This window comes from Triticum urartu, chromosome 3A, assembly GCF_056163025.1.
Source record: "Triticum urartu cultivar PI428250 chromosome 3A, HENAU_Tu73, whole genome shotgun sequence".
Lineage (NCBI taxonomy): Eukaryota > Viridiplantae > Streptophyta > Magnoliopsida > Poales > Poaceae > Triticum > Triticum urartu.
Genome location: NC_141875.1, coordinates 15,421,633 through 15,438,654, shown reverse-complemented (window position 1 = coordinate 15,438,654; position 17,022 = coordinate 15,421,633). Strand labels below are relative to the sequence as shown.

Genomic DNA, 17,022 nt, shown 5'->3' with positions numbered 1-17,022 from the left:
TCCGGCTTCCTGACTGGATCAGGACAGTACAACCCCGGCCAATATAACTTCAGCAAGAAGGTGATGAGGCCGTTGGGAATACGGACCCCTTTAGAATATATCCAGTTGCTGCAAAAGAATGAACTATTAGCATGTGACAAGCAACATAAATAACAACCGGAATAAGCATGTGACAAGCAAAATAATGAACCACTTACTCTTTTCCTGTGGGCTCAATGAGCCACTTCTGCTCCTCAGTAGCAGGAACCTGCTTTGGTAGCTTTGCGTTGCCACGCAGCCACCCCTTCTTGTCAACCCCCTTCCCGTCACCACCATCATCCCGCCACCACCCTCCTCCTCGTCTGCCTCCCCCTCCCCAACCTCCTCCCCAACCTCCTCCTCCTCCTCCTCGCCTGCCTCCTCCTCCACCTCCTCCTCCTCCTCCTCCTCCACCACCACCTCCTCCTCCTCCTCCTCCTCCCTAGAGGGTACCTCACTAGAGGAGGGCCTTAAAGACAACACCCCTAAGTCGGTGAGGGTGCGCTCTTTCTGGCCGCGACCCCCTGTAGTGGCTCTCCCCCAGCACCTCGTCCTCTAGAGGCTCTCCCCCCGCCCCCTCCTCCTCTAGGGGCACCTCTCCCTCGACCTCCCTGTGAGGAGTCATCGTCAAGTAGCCGAGGGGGAGGATTACGTGCTCGACCACTCCGACTAGGCAGGCCGACGACCTTGCGTAGGAAACCCACGCCGTCGGCCTTCCCCTTGCCCATGTTCCACGAACCTGCATTGAAAAGAGAAAATGCAATTAGTAAATTAATGAAATGAAGGAAAAGGCATGATAATAAACACATTAATAAAAATGCATAAAAAGGCATATTCCTAAACTATAGAAAAAAATACTTGAAACATACATCTGTTAGAACCCATATGAATCATCACTGTTGTAACCTCTTTCTCGGTCCGTCTCATCATCACTATCAATCATATCATCTTCGTTGTCCGACGGAGGTGGAGGCTCTTCCTCGTCGTCAGCGTCTTCGTTTAACTTTTCTAGCATAAGTATGTCATTTTCATTGACAATGGTCTCACCATCATTCCGTGCATCGTCGACGTTTGGGTCCACATCATCATCACCCAATGGTCTAGCGTCATCGTTTCTAACCACATCATCATCATCATCAGGTTGCTCTTGATAGAACACTCCCTCGTATGTCATGGGGTTAATGTTGTAGTAATCGTCTTCATTCGGTTCTGGTAGCTTACCATGTGGCGACACCTTGAACACAACTTCCCAACCCTTTAGATACACTTTCTGGCATGGGTAAGGCAGATAATATACTTGTGTAGCTTGGGTAGCAGCAATGAAGAGATCGGCTCCGGCATAGACGGTTGATGGTTTAACTTCGACCAAACCAATGGAAGGCGTATGTTTTACCCCCTCCTGCGGATCGAACCATCGGCATTTGAACACAGGCAGACTTAGGGTCTCGCGCCCCTGGCGGAATTTAACCTTGTATATATTTTGTACCCTTCCGTAGTAGTCTACTGAATTTTGACCGGGGGTGTACATTCCAGTATTTATAGTTTTGGGATCGGGGCGGCTGTTTTGGTGCTCCTCTGTATGGAAGCGATACCCATTCACATCATACTTTTTACATGTCACGACGGCAGGGTCAAAACCCATGGAAACCCATCTCAATTCATCATCCATAGATATGTTCGGATCTTTTCCCTACAAGTATAATGGAAATTGTTGCGTGCATTAGTTCGATTAACTAATAAATGTTGAAGTAGGTATTTAATAGGGGAGTGTGGAAAATTACTTTCTCCATGAACCAAGCAACAAAATTTTTACGTCCAGGGTTTCCATGACGGAGAAGAGTAAGTGCCTCCGCCTCAGTAGGAGGATTCACTCCCGTCCATTCCTCTTGAACGAAATCACTAAAAAAAGATAAGCGGTGATAGACCGGGACTAAGTGAACATGAAACATGATGATGTGGAAGACATAAAGGAATGGTGTAGTGGTATTACCTCATCCACACTTCCTCAACTTCCTTGATGTTGTGCAAGATATAGAACATGAGGTCCTCCCACTCTTGTCGTGGCATGTTATAAGATTTCGAGGCCCCAGCCCTCCCACCTTGCGCGTTGAATAGATCGAGCCTGGGTTGATAGTTGGGCTCTTCTATATTGTATCGAGGCACCTTGTTATGCAGATGGGGAACGTGGTCTGGATAGTATGATGTCCTGAGGTCTGACACCTCCTCTAGGATAACTGCCTCAGCTATGGAAGCTTCAATCTTAGCTTTGTTTCCACATTTCCGTCGGAGATGCTGGTTCTGCCTCTCAGGGCCGTACTGCCAGCGATTTTGCACAGGGCCCCCCAACAATACCTCGTTCGCGAGGTGCAGAATGAGATGTGTCATCGGAATAAAGAAGCCTGGCGGAAAGATCTTCTCTAGCTTGACTATCAACTCCGGTGCCTTCTTATGCAATTTTTCAATCACCTCTTTACTTACTTCTTTAGCACAGAGCGTGCGGAAAAAATGGCTAAGCTCGGCAAGCACTCGCCAGACGTGCTCGGGGACATAGCCTCGAACCATCACCGGCATTATCCGCTCAATCCATACATGGTAGTCATGACTCTTCAGGCCAGTCACTTTGCCCGTTGAAAGATTGACTCCCTTACTTATATTCGATGCATAACCATCGGTGAACTTCAAAATTTGTTTCAGCCAGATAAGTACTTCTTTTTTTTCTGGCGGTTTAAGGACAAAGTCAGCATCTGGCTTGAACCAGTTTTTTCGACCGCCTGTGGGAGGCTTCATGTTCAGGCGTGGTCTATCACAAATTCTCTGTTGATCGGCTCTAGCTTTTACGTTATCCTTCGTCTTATCAGGAATGTTGAGGATCGTGTGGAAAAGGGACTCTGCCACATTCTTTTCGGTGTGCATCACATCAATATTGTAAGGAAGTTTGAGGTCCTTGAAATAGGGAAGCTGCGAGAAGGGGGTAATGTGCGTCCAGTTGTGCGTCTCACCATATCCCTCGAAGCCTTTGGCTTTGGCTTTGCCTTTGACTTTAGGCTTGAGAGCTTTTAGCTGAGCAAGAACATCTGCCCCCGAAAATGTTGGAATCTCGGTTACTTCATGAACAACCCGGCCTTTCGTGAAGTTCGTCTTGTCTTCCCTGTCTGGATGGTCTGGAGGGAGGAACTGTCGATGCAGGTCAAAGGCTACATACTTGCCACCCTTACTCAGACAAATCATTCGCAGAGCCTGCATGCACACTGGGCATGGCATCTTACCACTTGTACACCATCCGCAGAATAGAGCATAGCCGGGAAAGTCATGCATGCAATAGTGCAACCAAACTTTCATCAAGAAATTTCTCTGCAGATCCCGGTCGTATGTCAACCTCGGAAAGTACCAAGAATGGTGCAAAGCATCCACAAGCGGCTGCATAAACACACCCAATTGCTTCCCCGGGTAGTCAGGCCCCGGAATGATGAGCGACAAGAACATGGTCTTCCGTTGCATTAGGGCACCGGGAGGAAGATTGAGCGGAATTACAAACACAGGCCAGCAGCTGTATGGATTGGACGACATACCATATGGATTCAACCCATCACCTGATATGGCTATTCTGACATTCCCAGCCTCGGCTGCTTCCTCGGGGTATTCTTCATCGAATGACTTCCATGCTTCCCCTCCCGATGGATGTATGATTTTTTTTGGATTGTACCTTATACCTTCCTTGTGCCACTTCATCATTTTGGCAGACTCCTTCGTGATGAAAAGGCGCTGCAGTCTTTTTATAAAATCAAGATACCGAAGAACCTTAACGGGGATGGTTAGCTGCTTTTTCTCACCATCCTCACCGACCACCTCAATGTACCGAGACGAACCGCACTTCCTACAGTACTTGTCATCCGCATACTCGTGCCTAAACAAAAGGCAATTCTTCGGGCAAACATCTATTTTCTCATAATCCATAGAGAGTGCCTTCATGATTTTCTTTGTATCGTACATGCTTTTTGGCAGTTCATGATCCTCAGGGAGGCTGTTAGCCCATACTCCCAGGAATGCTTCGAAGCATTTCTGGCTACAGCCGTACTCAGCCTTAACTGCAATCAGTTGCGAGATAGTATCCAGCTGAGATATTTTCGCACCCGCATAAACAGGTTTCTTCGACGAGGCCAAGACCTCCAAGAAGGCCTTTGCGGTTGCCTCAGGCTCCTCCGGTTCATTCTCTTAAGGTGTCGCATTTTCCGTTTCTGCAACAATGACATCATCTAGCATGTCCCTGACACCGTCGTCCTCATATCCATCGATGCGTTGTCACATCACCTCCTCTCTACCACGGTCCTGCTTGGCTATGTTTATCGGCGGCATGTCAAAGTTTGGCATATATCCGTGCGTGCGAAGGTGCTCACTCATGTCCGTCTGATTTCTACGGTGACGTCTGGCACATCTCGCATAGGGGCATGGTGGGATAATTCCCTTTGGATGACGGAATATCTCCTTCAAATACACATCGGTTTTCGCGATCCACTCTGATGTTACTCGATTCCGACGGATAAAACCACTATACATCCACTGATTATCTGCCATCCTCTGCTTTTTTGCAACCCACACAACATAATTAAGGATTCACTTAAATTAATCACATCAGATTTTCAGTTTTTACCGTGTTTAATCCACCTACATCTCTAATAGGTAAAGATGGGTCCTAATCCCACCCGAGGATCTGTAGATTGAGTACATTCTCCATTCTACCCCGTTCCGAGACAAAATTTCGGCAGCACCTCCCCGCTGTTCTCCAGATACACGTCTCGGCAAATAGCCGAGAGAATGTGCTCCGGAGAACAATGGGGAGGTGCTGCCGAAATCCTGTCTCAGAACGGGGTAGAACATGGAGAACATACCCAATCTACACATCCTCGGGCTGTCCAAGGAAAACGTTGGACAATCCGAAAGAGCTGCGGTGATAAATATGCAATTGAATGCATATTTATCGATGCAACCCTTTCGGACGGGAGACCCCTAGGTTACGCCACTTGACTTGAGAATGAAATCTAGTGACATTATTCGTAGCTCACCCTCGGCTGTAGAGGAAGTAGTTGAATAGTGGAGGGACAATCGGGGTCCAACAGCTCCTACGACGATCACTCCACCGAGATGGAACACCACAGAATCTGCACCGTGACAAAATTTAAGAACATCGCCGTCATCATCTATCATCATGTAACAATCATCGAAGCATACAAAAATAATCATCATCATCATTTATCATGATCCAACAATCATCATCATTTATCATCTCTTTCGCAAAAAATGGAAATCTGTCATCGTCATCATCTAAAAATTATCAAGGCATAAAAAAAGCATTATCATCTATCATCAACATCATCATCTATCATCATTAACATCATAATCTATCATCATCTATCATCTATTTTTTTTGCATTTCTTGTGTTTCTCACATTTCTAACTATCATCACATCATCTATCATCTAACTATCATCATACATAATGCATGCATTCATCCATATAACCATCTATCATCATACATAATGCATCCATCCATCTATCATCTAACTAAATTAAAAAAATTGCTTCAAAGAGGGAGGGAAGGAGCTCACCGTGGGGGAGGGCCGGCTCAGGGGGGGGGGGGCAGGCACGGATGGGGAGGCGGAGGGGAGCTTGGGCTCGGGCTAGGCCGGCCGGAGCAGCGGCAGAGGAGGGCCGGTGCAGCCTAGCCGCCGGCCGGAGCGAGTGGAAGGGCGGGGGGAACATGGGTGGGGAGGCTGCGGCAAGTGGCGAAGGAAGGGCGGCGGCGGCCCAGAGCGCGTGTGGGGCGGCGGCGGAGCAGGGCGAGGGAACGGCGGCGGCAGCGACTGGAGAGGAAGGGCAGCGGCGGGCGGAGCACAGGATCCGTCGGCGGCGCGGGTGTGGGTCGGGAGGAAAAGGGGGAGATGGGGAATGGGTGGTCGGGGGCGAACCGCAGCGGATAAGGTCAACCTATGCCGACGGCTTGGCCGTCGGCATAGGCCTGGCCCTTTGCCACGTCACCGATCCGTGGCTGTGCGCGCTGCTATGCCGACGGCTGATACTTTGCGATTTTTTTTGTTATGACATATGTGTGACTCTCAGCACAATGTAAAAAATAGTAGGGCCCACCTCCGAGACATGGCGGTAGCGACGTCCGTGAGGGGGGCACACCTCGGAGTCGCGTGTCAGGTGCCTGAGCGTGCCACCATGCTTCCACAAGCATAGTAGGGCCCACCGCAACACCTGGCGGCATTGCTACCCCCTTCGGTACCCCGTCCCGTCTAACCCTGACATAGACGACCGCCGGATCTAGCTTCTTTGACTTGTGCCGGACTGGGTCTGACCGGTGGACCTTTTCACCTGATTTTCATAGCCCAGCCCATAGCTGCACCCCCAACACCATCCCGGCCCAACCCACCCAAAGATACCCTCCGTGTCGGCCCGACGTGGCCGTTTCCCCCCTTCGGGACACGGCCGCAGCCACGCCCGTGAGGTCTACACGGAGGGACGGGGGCCCTGGTGGGGGGTAGCAATGCCACCAGAGCGTCGCACCGGGCCCTCATACATGAGGGGTGGTGTGATGGCATGTCTGAAGAGGCGGCACGCGTCTCCGGGGTGAGCCGTCTACTACCGTGTCATCGCCACGCCCCGGAGACGCTTCCCGCCTCTTCGGACATGCCACCACACCACCCCGCATGTATGAGGGCCCGGTGCGACGCTCCGGTGGCATTGCTACCCCCCCCCCCCCAGTGCCCCTGTCCCGCCTAACCCTGTAGCGTTTGACCACGGGATCTAGCCCTTTGACTTTGCACGGACGGGCTTTGACCAGTGGACCTCCCCACCCGGTTGTGTTAGGTCAGCCCATAGGAACACTTTGGAGCAACATCCGGGCCAGACCCACAGCAAGATCCCCTCCGTGTAGACCCCACGCGTCCGTTTACCCCCTCCAGGTGCCGGCGGCGCAGTCCGTGAGGGGGGCACACCCCGGACACGCGTGCCGGGCGTTTGCAACGGCCACAACACTTCCAGACTTGTGAGAGGTCGCCTACGCAAGATTTGGCGGCATGCTAGCCCCCGGAGGCCGCCGGCCACAGCCGTAGACGCACGAAGGGCAATCCGTGTAGAGGGAATTTTTCGGATACTTCTCCATCACCAAAAATTATGAAAAAATACCATCGTTCCTATAGCACATGTGCCCGCGTCGTGCAAAAAAACTCATGATTTTATCGCGCTCCGAGTATTTAGTAATATTGACGCCGCATCGTTACCGCAGAACGTCTACTACCGTGTCATCGCCATCCGTGAGGGGGGGCCACGCCCCGGAGACGCGTCCCGCCTCTTCGGACATGCCACCATACCACCCCGCATGTATGAGGGCCCGGTGCGACGCTCCGGTGGCATTGCTACCCCAGTGCCCCCGTCCCGCTTAACCTTGTAGCGTTTGACCACGGGATCTAGCCCCTTGACTTTGCACGGACGGGCTTTGACCAGTGGACCTCCCCACCCGGTTGTGTTAGGTCAGCCCATAGAAACACTTTGGAGCAACATCCGGGCCAGACCCACAGCAAGATCCCCTCCGTGTAGACCCCACGCGTCCGTTTCCCCCTCCAGGTGCCTGCGGCGGCGCCGTCCGTGAGGGGGGGCACACCCCGGACACGCGTGCCAGGCGTTTGCAACCGCCACAACACTTCCAGACTCGTGAGAGGCCGCCTACGCAAGATTTGGCGGCATGCTAGCCCCCGGAGGCCGCCGGCCACAGTCGTAGATGCGCGAAGGGCAATCCGCGTAGGGGAAATTTTTCGGATACTTCTCCATCACCAAAAATTATGAAAAAATACCATCGCGCGTCTATGGGCTGACCTAACACAACCGGGTGGAGAGGTCCACTGCTCAAAGCCCGTCCATGCAAAGTCAAAGGGCTAGATCCCGTGGTCAAACGCTATAGGGTTAGGCGGGATGGGGGCCCTGGGGGTAGCAATGCCACCGAAGCATCGCACCGGGATATCATACATGCGGGGTGGTGTGGTGGCATGTCCGAAGAGGCGGCACGCGTCTCCGGGGTGTGCCCCCCCTCACGGACGGTGCCGCCGCCGGCACCTGGACGGGGGAAACGGACGCGTCGGGTCTACACGGAGGGGATCTTGCTGTGGGTCCGGCCCGGATGTTGCGCCAAAGTGTTCCTATGGGCTGACCTAACACAACCGGGTGGAGAGGTCCACTCCTCAAAGCCCGTCCATGCAAAGTCAAAGGGCTAGATCCCGTGGTCAAATGCTATAGGGTTAGGCGGGACGGGGGCCCTGGGGGGTAGCAATGCCACCGGAGCATCGCACCGGGACATCATACATGCGGGGTGGTGTGGTGGCATGTCCGAAGAGGCGGCACGCGTCTCCGGGGTGTGCCCCCCCCCTCACGGACGGCTCCGCGGCCGGCACCTGGATGGGGGAAACGGACGCGTCGGGTCTACACGGAGGGGATCTTGCTGTGGGTCCGGCCCGGATGTTGCTCCAAAGTGTTCCTATGGCTGACCTAACACAACCGGGTGGACAGGTCCACTGCTCAAAGCCCGTCCATGCAAAGTCAAAGGGCTAGATCCCGTGGTCAAATGCTATAGGGTTAGGCGGGACAGGGGCCCTGGGGGGTAGCAATGCCACCGGAGCATCGCACCGGGACATCATACATGCGGGATGGTGTGGTGGCATGTCCGAAGAGGCGGCACGCGTCTCCGGGTTGTGCCCCCCCCCCACTGATGGCGATGACACGGTAGTAGACGTTCTGCGGTAACGATGCGGCGTGAATATTTTTAAATACTTGGAGCGTGATAAAATCATGAGTTTTTTACACGACGTGGGCATATGTGCTATAGGACTGATGGTAGTTTTTCATAATTTTTCACGCTGGAGAAGTATCTGAACACTTCCCTCTACGCGGATTGCTCTTCGCGTGTCTACGACTATGGCCAGCGGCCTCCGGGGGCTAGCATGGCGCCAAATCTTGCGTAGGCGGCCTCTCACAAGTCTGGAAGTGTTGTGGCGGGTGCAAACTCCCGGCACACGTCTCCGGGGTGTGCCCCCCCCCCCCTCACGGACGGCGCCGCCGCCAACACCTGGACGGGGGAAACGGACGCGTCGGGTCTACACGGAGGGGATCTTGCTGTGGGTCTGGCCCGGATGTTGCTCCAAAGTGTTCCTATGGGCTGACCTAACACAACCGGGTGGAGAGGTCCACTGCTCAAAGCCCGTCCGTGCAAAGTCAACGGGCTAGATCCCGTGGTCAAACGCTACAGTTTAGGCGGGACGGGGGCCCTGGGGGTAGCAATGGCACCGGAGCGTCGCACTGGGACCTCAACCATGAGGGGGGCACTCCCCGGAGCCGCGTGCCGGGTGTCTGCGCCTGTCACCATGCTTCCAGAACCGTAGGAGGGCCCACCACAACGCCTGGCGGCATTGCTACCCCCCAGGTACCCCGTCCCGTCTAACCCTGACACAGACGACCGCTGGGTCTAGCCCTTTGACTATCGCCGGACGGGGTTTGACCGATGGACCTTTTCACCTGGTTGTCATAGCCCAGCCCATTGCTAGACCCCCAACACCGTCCCGGCCCAACCCACCCCAAGATTCCCTCCGTGTCGGCCTGACGTGGCCGTTTCCCCCCTCCGTGACACGGTGGCAGCGTCGCCCGTGAGGGGGGCACACCCAGGAGTCGCGTGTCGGGTGCCTGAGCCTGCCACTACGCTTCCACAACCATAGGAGGGCCCACTGCGACACCTCACGGCATTGCTACCCCCCAGGTACACCGTCCCGTCTAACCCTGACACAGACGACTGCCGGGTCTAGCCCTTTGACTTTCACCGCACGGGGTTTGACCGGTGGACCTTTTCACCTGGTTGTCATAGACCAGCCCATAGCTACATCCCCAACACAGTCCCGACCCAACCCACCCCAAGATTCCCTCCGTGTCGGCCCGACGTTGCCATTTCCCCCCTCCTGGACACGGCGGCAGCGACGCCCGTGAGGGGAGGGGCACACCCCGGAGCCGCGTGCCTGCGCCTACCACCACGCTTCCACAACCGTAGGAGGGCCGACCGCAACACCTGGCGGCATTGCTACCCCCCCCCCCCAGGTACCCCGTCCCGTCTCCCCTCTCCGCAACACGACGGAAGCGACGCCCGAGAGGGGGCAATCTATATATATATATATATATATATATAATCGAGATATGTTTTCTGTACATAAGGCACATTTAAGTTAATCTAATTATTTTGGGAAAAAATAAAAAGGAAAAAGAGAAAACAAATAAAATATGAAAAAAATATTAGAAATCTATACCTACACGGCATAGCTACAGCCACAGAAGGGTAGAGCCATGGATCGATGACGTGGCGTATGGCGTGGATCGATGACGTGGCACTGCCCATGGGCCAAGCCTATGCCGACGGCAAGGCTGTCGGCATAGATATGCCACCCCACGGACTGGTGAGCGTTTCGGATCGTTGACGTGGCAGTTCACATGGATCGATGACGTGGCAGATATGCCGACGGCCACCGATAGGCCCCGTCGGTGTAGGCTTCACGCCGTCAAAGGATGTCGCCGCCCGGGCAGTCGGGCCCACAGATATGCCGAAGGCATCCTCTATGCCGACGGCCACCGTAGGCATATTTATTGGGATGCCGACGGCCCTTCTGTGCCGACGGCCCCCGTCGGCATAGGTGGATGTATGCCGACGGCTTTCCTACGCCGACGGCCTGGCCTGTGCCGTCGGGATAGATCTGTCGATGCCGACGGGGGCCGTCGGCATAGATTTGGCCGTCGGCAATTGGGTAAATTCTGGTAGTGCCTCATTTCTCCCTTCGATTCATCACAAAGTAATGGAAAAGCCCTGGCATTCAACTTAGATTTCATACCCACTCCTTCTCCTTCCTCTTCTTTGAGAGAGAATTCATGTTTCAGGTGATGTAACTGCACCATGCAGACCAAATCTTGAACTGTTCAGTGTCTCCTGAGCTCATGACAGTTCCAACATAAGATACACATTTGGCCTAGTTGTGCTCCAGAGGCGAGCCCACCAATTTGGCCAAGTCATATTCCATTGGTTTCTCATCTCTTTCCTTCAATCTCTTTGACTCTTGCAAGGAAGTATCCTTTCCATCTCCATGATCGGTCACCTACAGGTCTAATTCTACATCCTTGGCTTATCCATGAGCATCTATACCTCATTATTCCTCACATTCCTCTCATACAACTCTAATATCATCACACGCTCCAAATCAGAAAGATATCATAATCTTACTGAGAATAGATTATCCTCCATAGCCCTAAACTCTACTACCTGTGCCTAGTTCCAAGCGTATATGATCTCTCCAGAGAACACGCCATGTTCTGGTAGGAACCTTATCGAGCGCCATAATTCAACATCTTTCTATAAATCCTCTAGATCTTCCTCAAGGATGGCGTTCTCATCTTTGTCTTCCCTCATATTCACAAACCGGAAATTCTCCATAATCTTACCCGGAAGAGAGGTGTTGCATCCTTCCCATGACTCTGATCTCCCACTGCTGTGCAAATCCTCTAGAATTCCTTCCTTACCTAGTCCCTCGACCACCGCCACCCGTCGAGTTTCATTACCACCATATATCAAAGCTTGGTTGGATGACTTCTTTTCGTGTATACAATCCTAAATATTGATATCTTCATGATACAATATCAGTTGAATAGCTAGTGTAGGTGTTTCTACCTTAACCTCCAAAAGAAGTATTATTCTCACAAAAGTTACAAATTAAGTATTTAGCATCTTTTTTGGGGAGAAGTATTTAGCGGGCATTATGTTTTTTTGTTTGTTGAGAAAACAACATTTTTTTTGAGAAATAACAGCAGGTGTCATGTGCCTGTAGACATGTACTAGTAGTGCGTACTCGTCTTCTATTTGGGCCATTGCTCGGCCCAGCCTCTCACCTTGTTGGAATAAGCCACGGCTTGGTGCGGTCGGACTCGTCGGGCGAGTCAGGTGCGCGTGGGACGTGCGGGACGCACTGGTACAGTCGGGCTCGTCGGGCGCGTCGATGCATGTGGGACAAGCGAGACGCAGCGGCGACGTGGCGTATGTGTGTGTATGGGCGGTGTGTGGCCACGTCAGGTTCGTAGGTGTGTGTGTGTGGTGTGCATATGTATGTATCACGTGAGCTAGGTAGATGGACGTGTATGCATGTATAAGTCGCCGTGTAGTAGCTAGGCTGTTTGTAGTCGGTTGCGAGCAACGCGGTGTGCGCGTCGTGCGCGTGGCCGAACGGAGCGCTGCGTTACTGCCCAGGCTAGAAAGCCGGCTGGGTTGAGAAGTGTTTGTTGCACGGTAGTTAGAGAAAAAGAAAGGGTTCGTGGCCCTGGCGTTGGTCGCCAGTAAACCTTGTGTCATCTGTGCTTTGTCTACCTCCGTCCAGCTGCATGAGCGAGAGCTAGTATAGAGGTGGCGCCAACAATTGGTATCAGAGCTTCGGTTCGGGCAATCACCGGTGACCATGGCGCTCGTCCCACACGGCGGCGGCACGGGCGGATCGGCGACGATGGCGATGCCGATGCTGACCGCGGACAACTACACGGTCTGGGCCATCAAGGCACAGGCGATCCTCGACGTCCACACTGTATGGGAGGCGGTGGCGCCGGGCGACGCGGCGGTGAACGCCAAGAAGGACAAGATGGCGCGCGCATTGCTCCTCGGTGCGTTGCCGGAGGATGTGCTGCTGCAGGTGTCGACAAACCTCACCGCCAGGGAGGTATGGGACTCCCTGAAGGTGAGATTCGTCGGCGTTGATCGGGTCTGCGCGGCGAGTTAGGGACGCTGCGAGGTGAATTCGACCGGATGAAGATGGCGGACGGCGAGGAGGTCGACGTGTACGGCGGGAGGCTCGCGGCGATGGCGGCGAGGTATGCCAACCTCGGGGAGACGCTGGGCGGCGCAGCACTTGTCAAAAAGTTGCTGGATACGGTGCCGGATCGCCTCTTCCCCGTCGTCACCGGCATCGAGCAGTTTCACGACGTGACGACGATGGCGTTCGACGAAGCGCTCGGGCGGCTGCGTGCGTTCGACGAGCGGGTTCGGCGCCGTGGACAAGACGGCGGCGAGCGCGGGGGTGAGCAGCTGCTCATGACGCGGCGCAGTGGGCAGCGCAGGAGCGTCGACACGGCGATGCTCGGGACGACGACGACGGACGCAGCGTGGCGTCGGGGAGCGGCGGCAACAGGCGCAGGCGCTGCTACAAGTGCCGGGAGCACGGGCACTTCCGGCGCGAGTGCCTGCAGCTGCGGAAAGGACCGGCGGCGGAGCAGGCTCTCTTGGCCGGTGCCAACGTCGACGATGACGGACTCCTTTAGGCCGTGGCTTAGGGGGTGTGTGTTGGAATAAGCCACGGTTTGGTGCGGTCGGGCTCGTCGGGCGCGTCAGATGCGCGTGGGACGTGCGGGACGTACTGGTGCGGTCGGACTCGTCGGGCGCGTCGATGCGCGTGGGACGAGCGGAACGCAACGGCGGCGTGGTGTATGTGTGTGTATGGGCGGTGTGTGGCCACGTCAGGTTCGTAGGTGTGCGTGCGTGTGTGCCCGTGGTGTAGGTGTGTGTGTGTGGTGTGCGTATGTATGTATCACGTGAGCTAGGTAGATGGGCGTGCATGCATGTATAAGTCGCCGTGTAGTAGCTAGGCTGTTTGCAGTCGGTTGCGAGCAACGCGGTGTGCGCGTCGTGCGCGTGGCCGAACGGAGCGCTGCATTACTGCCCAGGCTACAAAGCCGGCTGGGTTGAGAAGTGTTTGTTGCACGGTGGTTAGAGAAAAAGAAAGGGTTCGTGGCCTAGGCGTTGGTCGCCAATAAACCTTGTGTCCTCTGTGCTTCGTCTACCTCCGTCCAGCTGCATGAGCCAGAGCTAGTCTAGAGGTGGCGCCAACACACCTATCTCCCCTTTCCTTCTTCTTTCGGCTCCCACTTACAACGCCAGACAGAAGACCGAATAAAGGGGGACAAGATCCCAAGACAGAGAGAGGCGGCTCGCTTCCAGCAAGAGCAACCAGAAATCTGCGATCCGGCGGCTGGCTTCGCCGCTGCCACTGCTTTCGGTGGAAGGAAGGGAGGAAGCGATGGGAAAGCGGGAGGAGAGGGAGAAAGATGAGGGCGGTGTCAGCCAGAGGATGAAGGTTGGGGCGGCGGGGCCCATCTTCACCATGGACGACCTCGACGTCCTTGACTGCTCCGTCTGCTGCCACCCCCTGCGCCCTCCCATTTTGCAGGTAATATCCCTTGTGTTTGATTTGATCTCTGCTGGTTCAAGTCAAGCCCTACGAGTAGGAGCTTCTCAGAGGCGATAGCATATCAATAGATCTGGGGAACTATCTGGGTGTCTTATAATATTTCGAAATTCGTTAATTATTAGATTCGATTACTATTATGATACTTCTAGTTCGTCTGACTTTGTCCGCAAACTGCAGGATTTTCCCGAAATTATTTAGTTAGCTAGAATCGGATAGGGTGATTAACTGATTACAAGATTGTATGTTTTTGGATTGTAATTATGTAGTTGCAAAATTGCAAGTTAAGGTTGAAAATTCTGAATAATCAGAACAACATCACATCCGATGCACACATTATTAGTCCAAATGGCTAACAAAAACAGATCCTTGCAATTTTGTCATTAGCATAATTACTGACTCATATCATATGCACTGATTTGTTGTTTCTGTCGTCAGTGTTTGTATACTGTGGGTCATACGATATGTTCGTCTTGCCATGAAAAGCTCCCAGGCAAGTGCTGCTTCTGCTCCCTTCCCACCGTCTACAACCGCTGCCGCACGCTAGAAGATGTAGTTGAATCCCTCGAAGTTGCTTGCCCCAATGGATGCACTGCGAGGATAAAATACTACCAAAAACAAGAGCATGGGAAAGATTGTCCGCACGCACCATGCTTCTGTCCCATAGCCAACTGCAGCTTCAGCGGACCACCTGCAATGCTCCTGGAGAATTTCCCAGCCAAGCACAACTTGCGCGCCCTGGATGTTCCATACAGCGAGTGGTTCGGGATATATTGTTGGCCCAAAACTACTAGCGATCAGCTAGCTCTCTCTCAGTACAATCTAGCAGAGAACACTACAACAGCAGCTGCACAATCAGTGGCTGCACCTCGGATTAGTGTAATGCACACACACACTAGAGACTGTAGTACTACTTGAGCAAAGGAGGAAACTGAAGTGGCTTGTTGCCTTGATTCGATCGGAATGGAATTGGCCTGGCTTAAAATGTGGGCATCGGCCCTATATAGTGTAATGAACCGACTATACTACGCATAGGCTGACGTCAAACAAGTGAACTACGTCACTGCTGACCTCTTACTACTTAGCTACTAAGGCACGCCTGCTGCTCTTGCTAGTAAAAGTATTTTACTTGCTGCCGTGCCGACATGCAGCCATGCATGCATCTAAGACGTAAATGCTGCTGCTGCCGTTGTGTGCACCGGAAGACCAAGATTGACCCAACATTCTCCCCCTCAACCTTGTCGAAGAAGCTTGGTGTCGATGATCCCGACCTTGTCGCGCAGCTCCTGGAACCGGACACGACCAAGTGACTTGGTCAGGATGTCTGCCTTCTGTTCACCAGTCCTGATAAACTCCACGATCACCGAGCCTTTCTCGACGCAGTCACGTATGAAGTGATAGCGGAGACCGATGTGCTTGCTGCGGTCATGAAGCATTGGTTTCTTGCAGAGGGAAATCGCCGACTTGTTATCGACGAAGATGAGCGCAGGGGCGGTGTCCTGATTCAGCATCTCGCTGAGAAGGCGAGCAAGCCAAATGCCTTGACAGGCCGCTGTAGCTGCCGCGATTGCCAGCTGACGGGACTATTCCCGAGAAGGAATAGTATGCCCGAGGTGCTCTTCCGGGAGTCCACGTCACCAGCGTGGTCGGAGTCGCTGTACCCGACCAAGCTCTCGCCATCACCACGACGATACACGCATCCATGCATGAGCGTTCCTGCGATGTACCGGAGCAGGTGCTTGACGGCAGCGAGGTGATCGCTTGCCAGAGCTTCCATGAACCTATTCAGGTATCCGACAACGAACGTGATGTCCGATCAGGTGTGCACGAGGTACCTGAGACACCCAATGATGCTACGGTAGAGTGTGGCATCCACCGCCTTCTCAGGGCTCTCCTTGCTGAGCTTCAGCCGTGCCTCCATTGGAGCATGCACAGCATAGCAGTCCTTCATGCCTGCTCGCTCGAGCATCTTGGTGGCGTAGGTCGTTTGCGTGATCGTGATGTGACCACCCTCCTGGTTCATTTCCAGCCCGAGGTAGTACCGGAGCAGCCCAAGGTCGCTCATGCTGAAGAGACGATGCATCTCTCCCTTGAAGCGTTGAACCTCTTCAGGCTCTGCCCCGGTAATGACCAGGTCATCGACATAGATGCCGATGATGAGCAGTGTTTTCACGGTGCCACGCGAGTACACACCATGCTCAGAAGCGCTGCGTGAGAACCCAAGGGATGCGAGGCTTGCATCGAGCTTGGCGTTCCACGCCCTTGGGGCTTGCCGGAGACCGTATAGGGCCTTGTGTAGTCGATACACACCCTGCTCGTGGCCCTTGGCAACGAACCCGGGTGGCTGGGAGACGTACACCTCCTCATTAAGGTCACCGTTGAGAAACGCCGACTTGACGTCCATGTGGTGTACCTCCCACCCGCGGTGAGCGGCCACGGCAAGGATGAGCCACACGGACTCCAATCTTGCCACCGGAGCGAAGACTTCCTCAAAGTCCACTCCCTCATGCTGCACATAGCCCTTTGCGCCGAGGCGCGCCTTGTGCTTGACAATGGCGCCGTGCTCGTCCTTCTTCACCTTGAACACCCACTTGAGCCCGATGGCTCGATGCCCAGCAGGGAGTGTGGTGAGTGTCCAAGTGGCGTTGTCATTGATCGACGCCAGCTCGTCCAGCATCGTGTGGCGCCAGCAATCCTCTTGCTCAGC

General features: G+C 53.9%; 1 protein-coding gene and 1 pseudogene across 1 annotated transcript in view; both read left to right on the top strand.

Moving 5' to 3' along the window:
• The window catches only part of LOC147977841 (uncharacterized), an 88,197-nt gene extending 72,405 nt beyond the window's left edge, over positions 1-15,792 (top strand). The window contains exons 4-6 of the mRNA XM_087545984.1: positions 1,173-1,183; positions 2,194-2,205; positions 14,866-15,792. Of these exons, the coding sequence (XP_087402110.1) occupies positions 1,173-1,183; positions 2,194-2,205; positions 14,866-15,233 (391 nt within the window). The 3' untranslated portion in view covers positions 15,234-15,792. The remainder of the gene's footprint in view (positions 1-1,172; positions 1,184-2,193; positions 2,206-14,865) is intronic.
• On the top strand, positions 12,540-13,416 carry LOC147977842 (uncharacterized; annotated as a pseudogene).
• Positions 15,793-17,022: the final 1,230 nt, after the last annotated feature.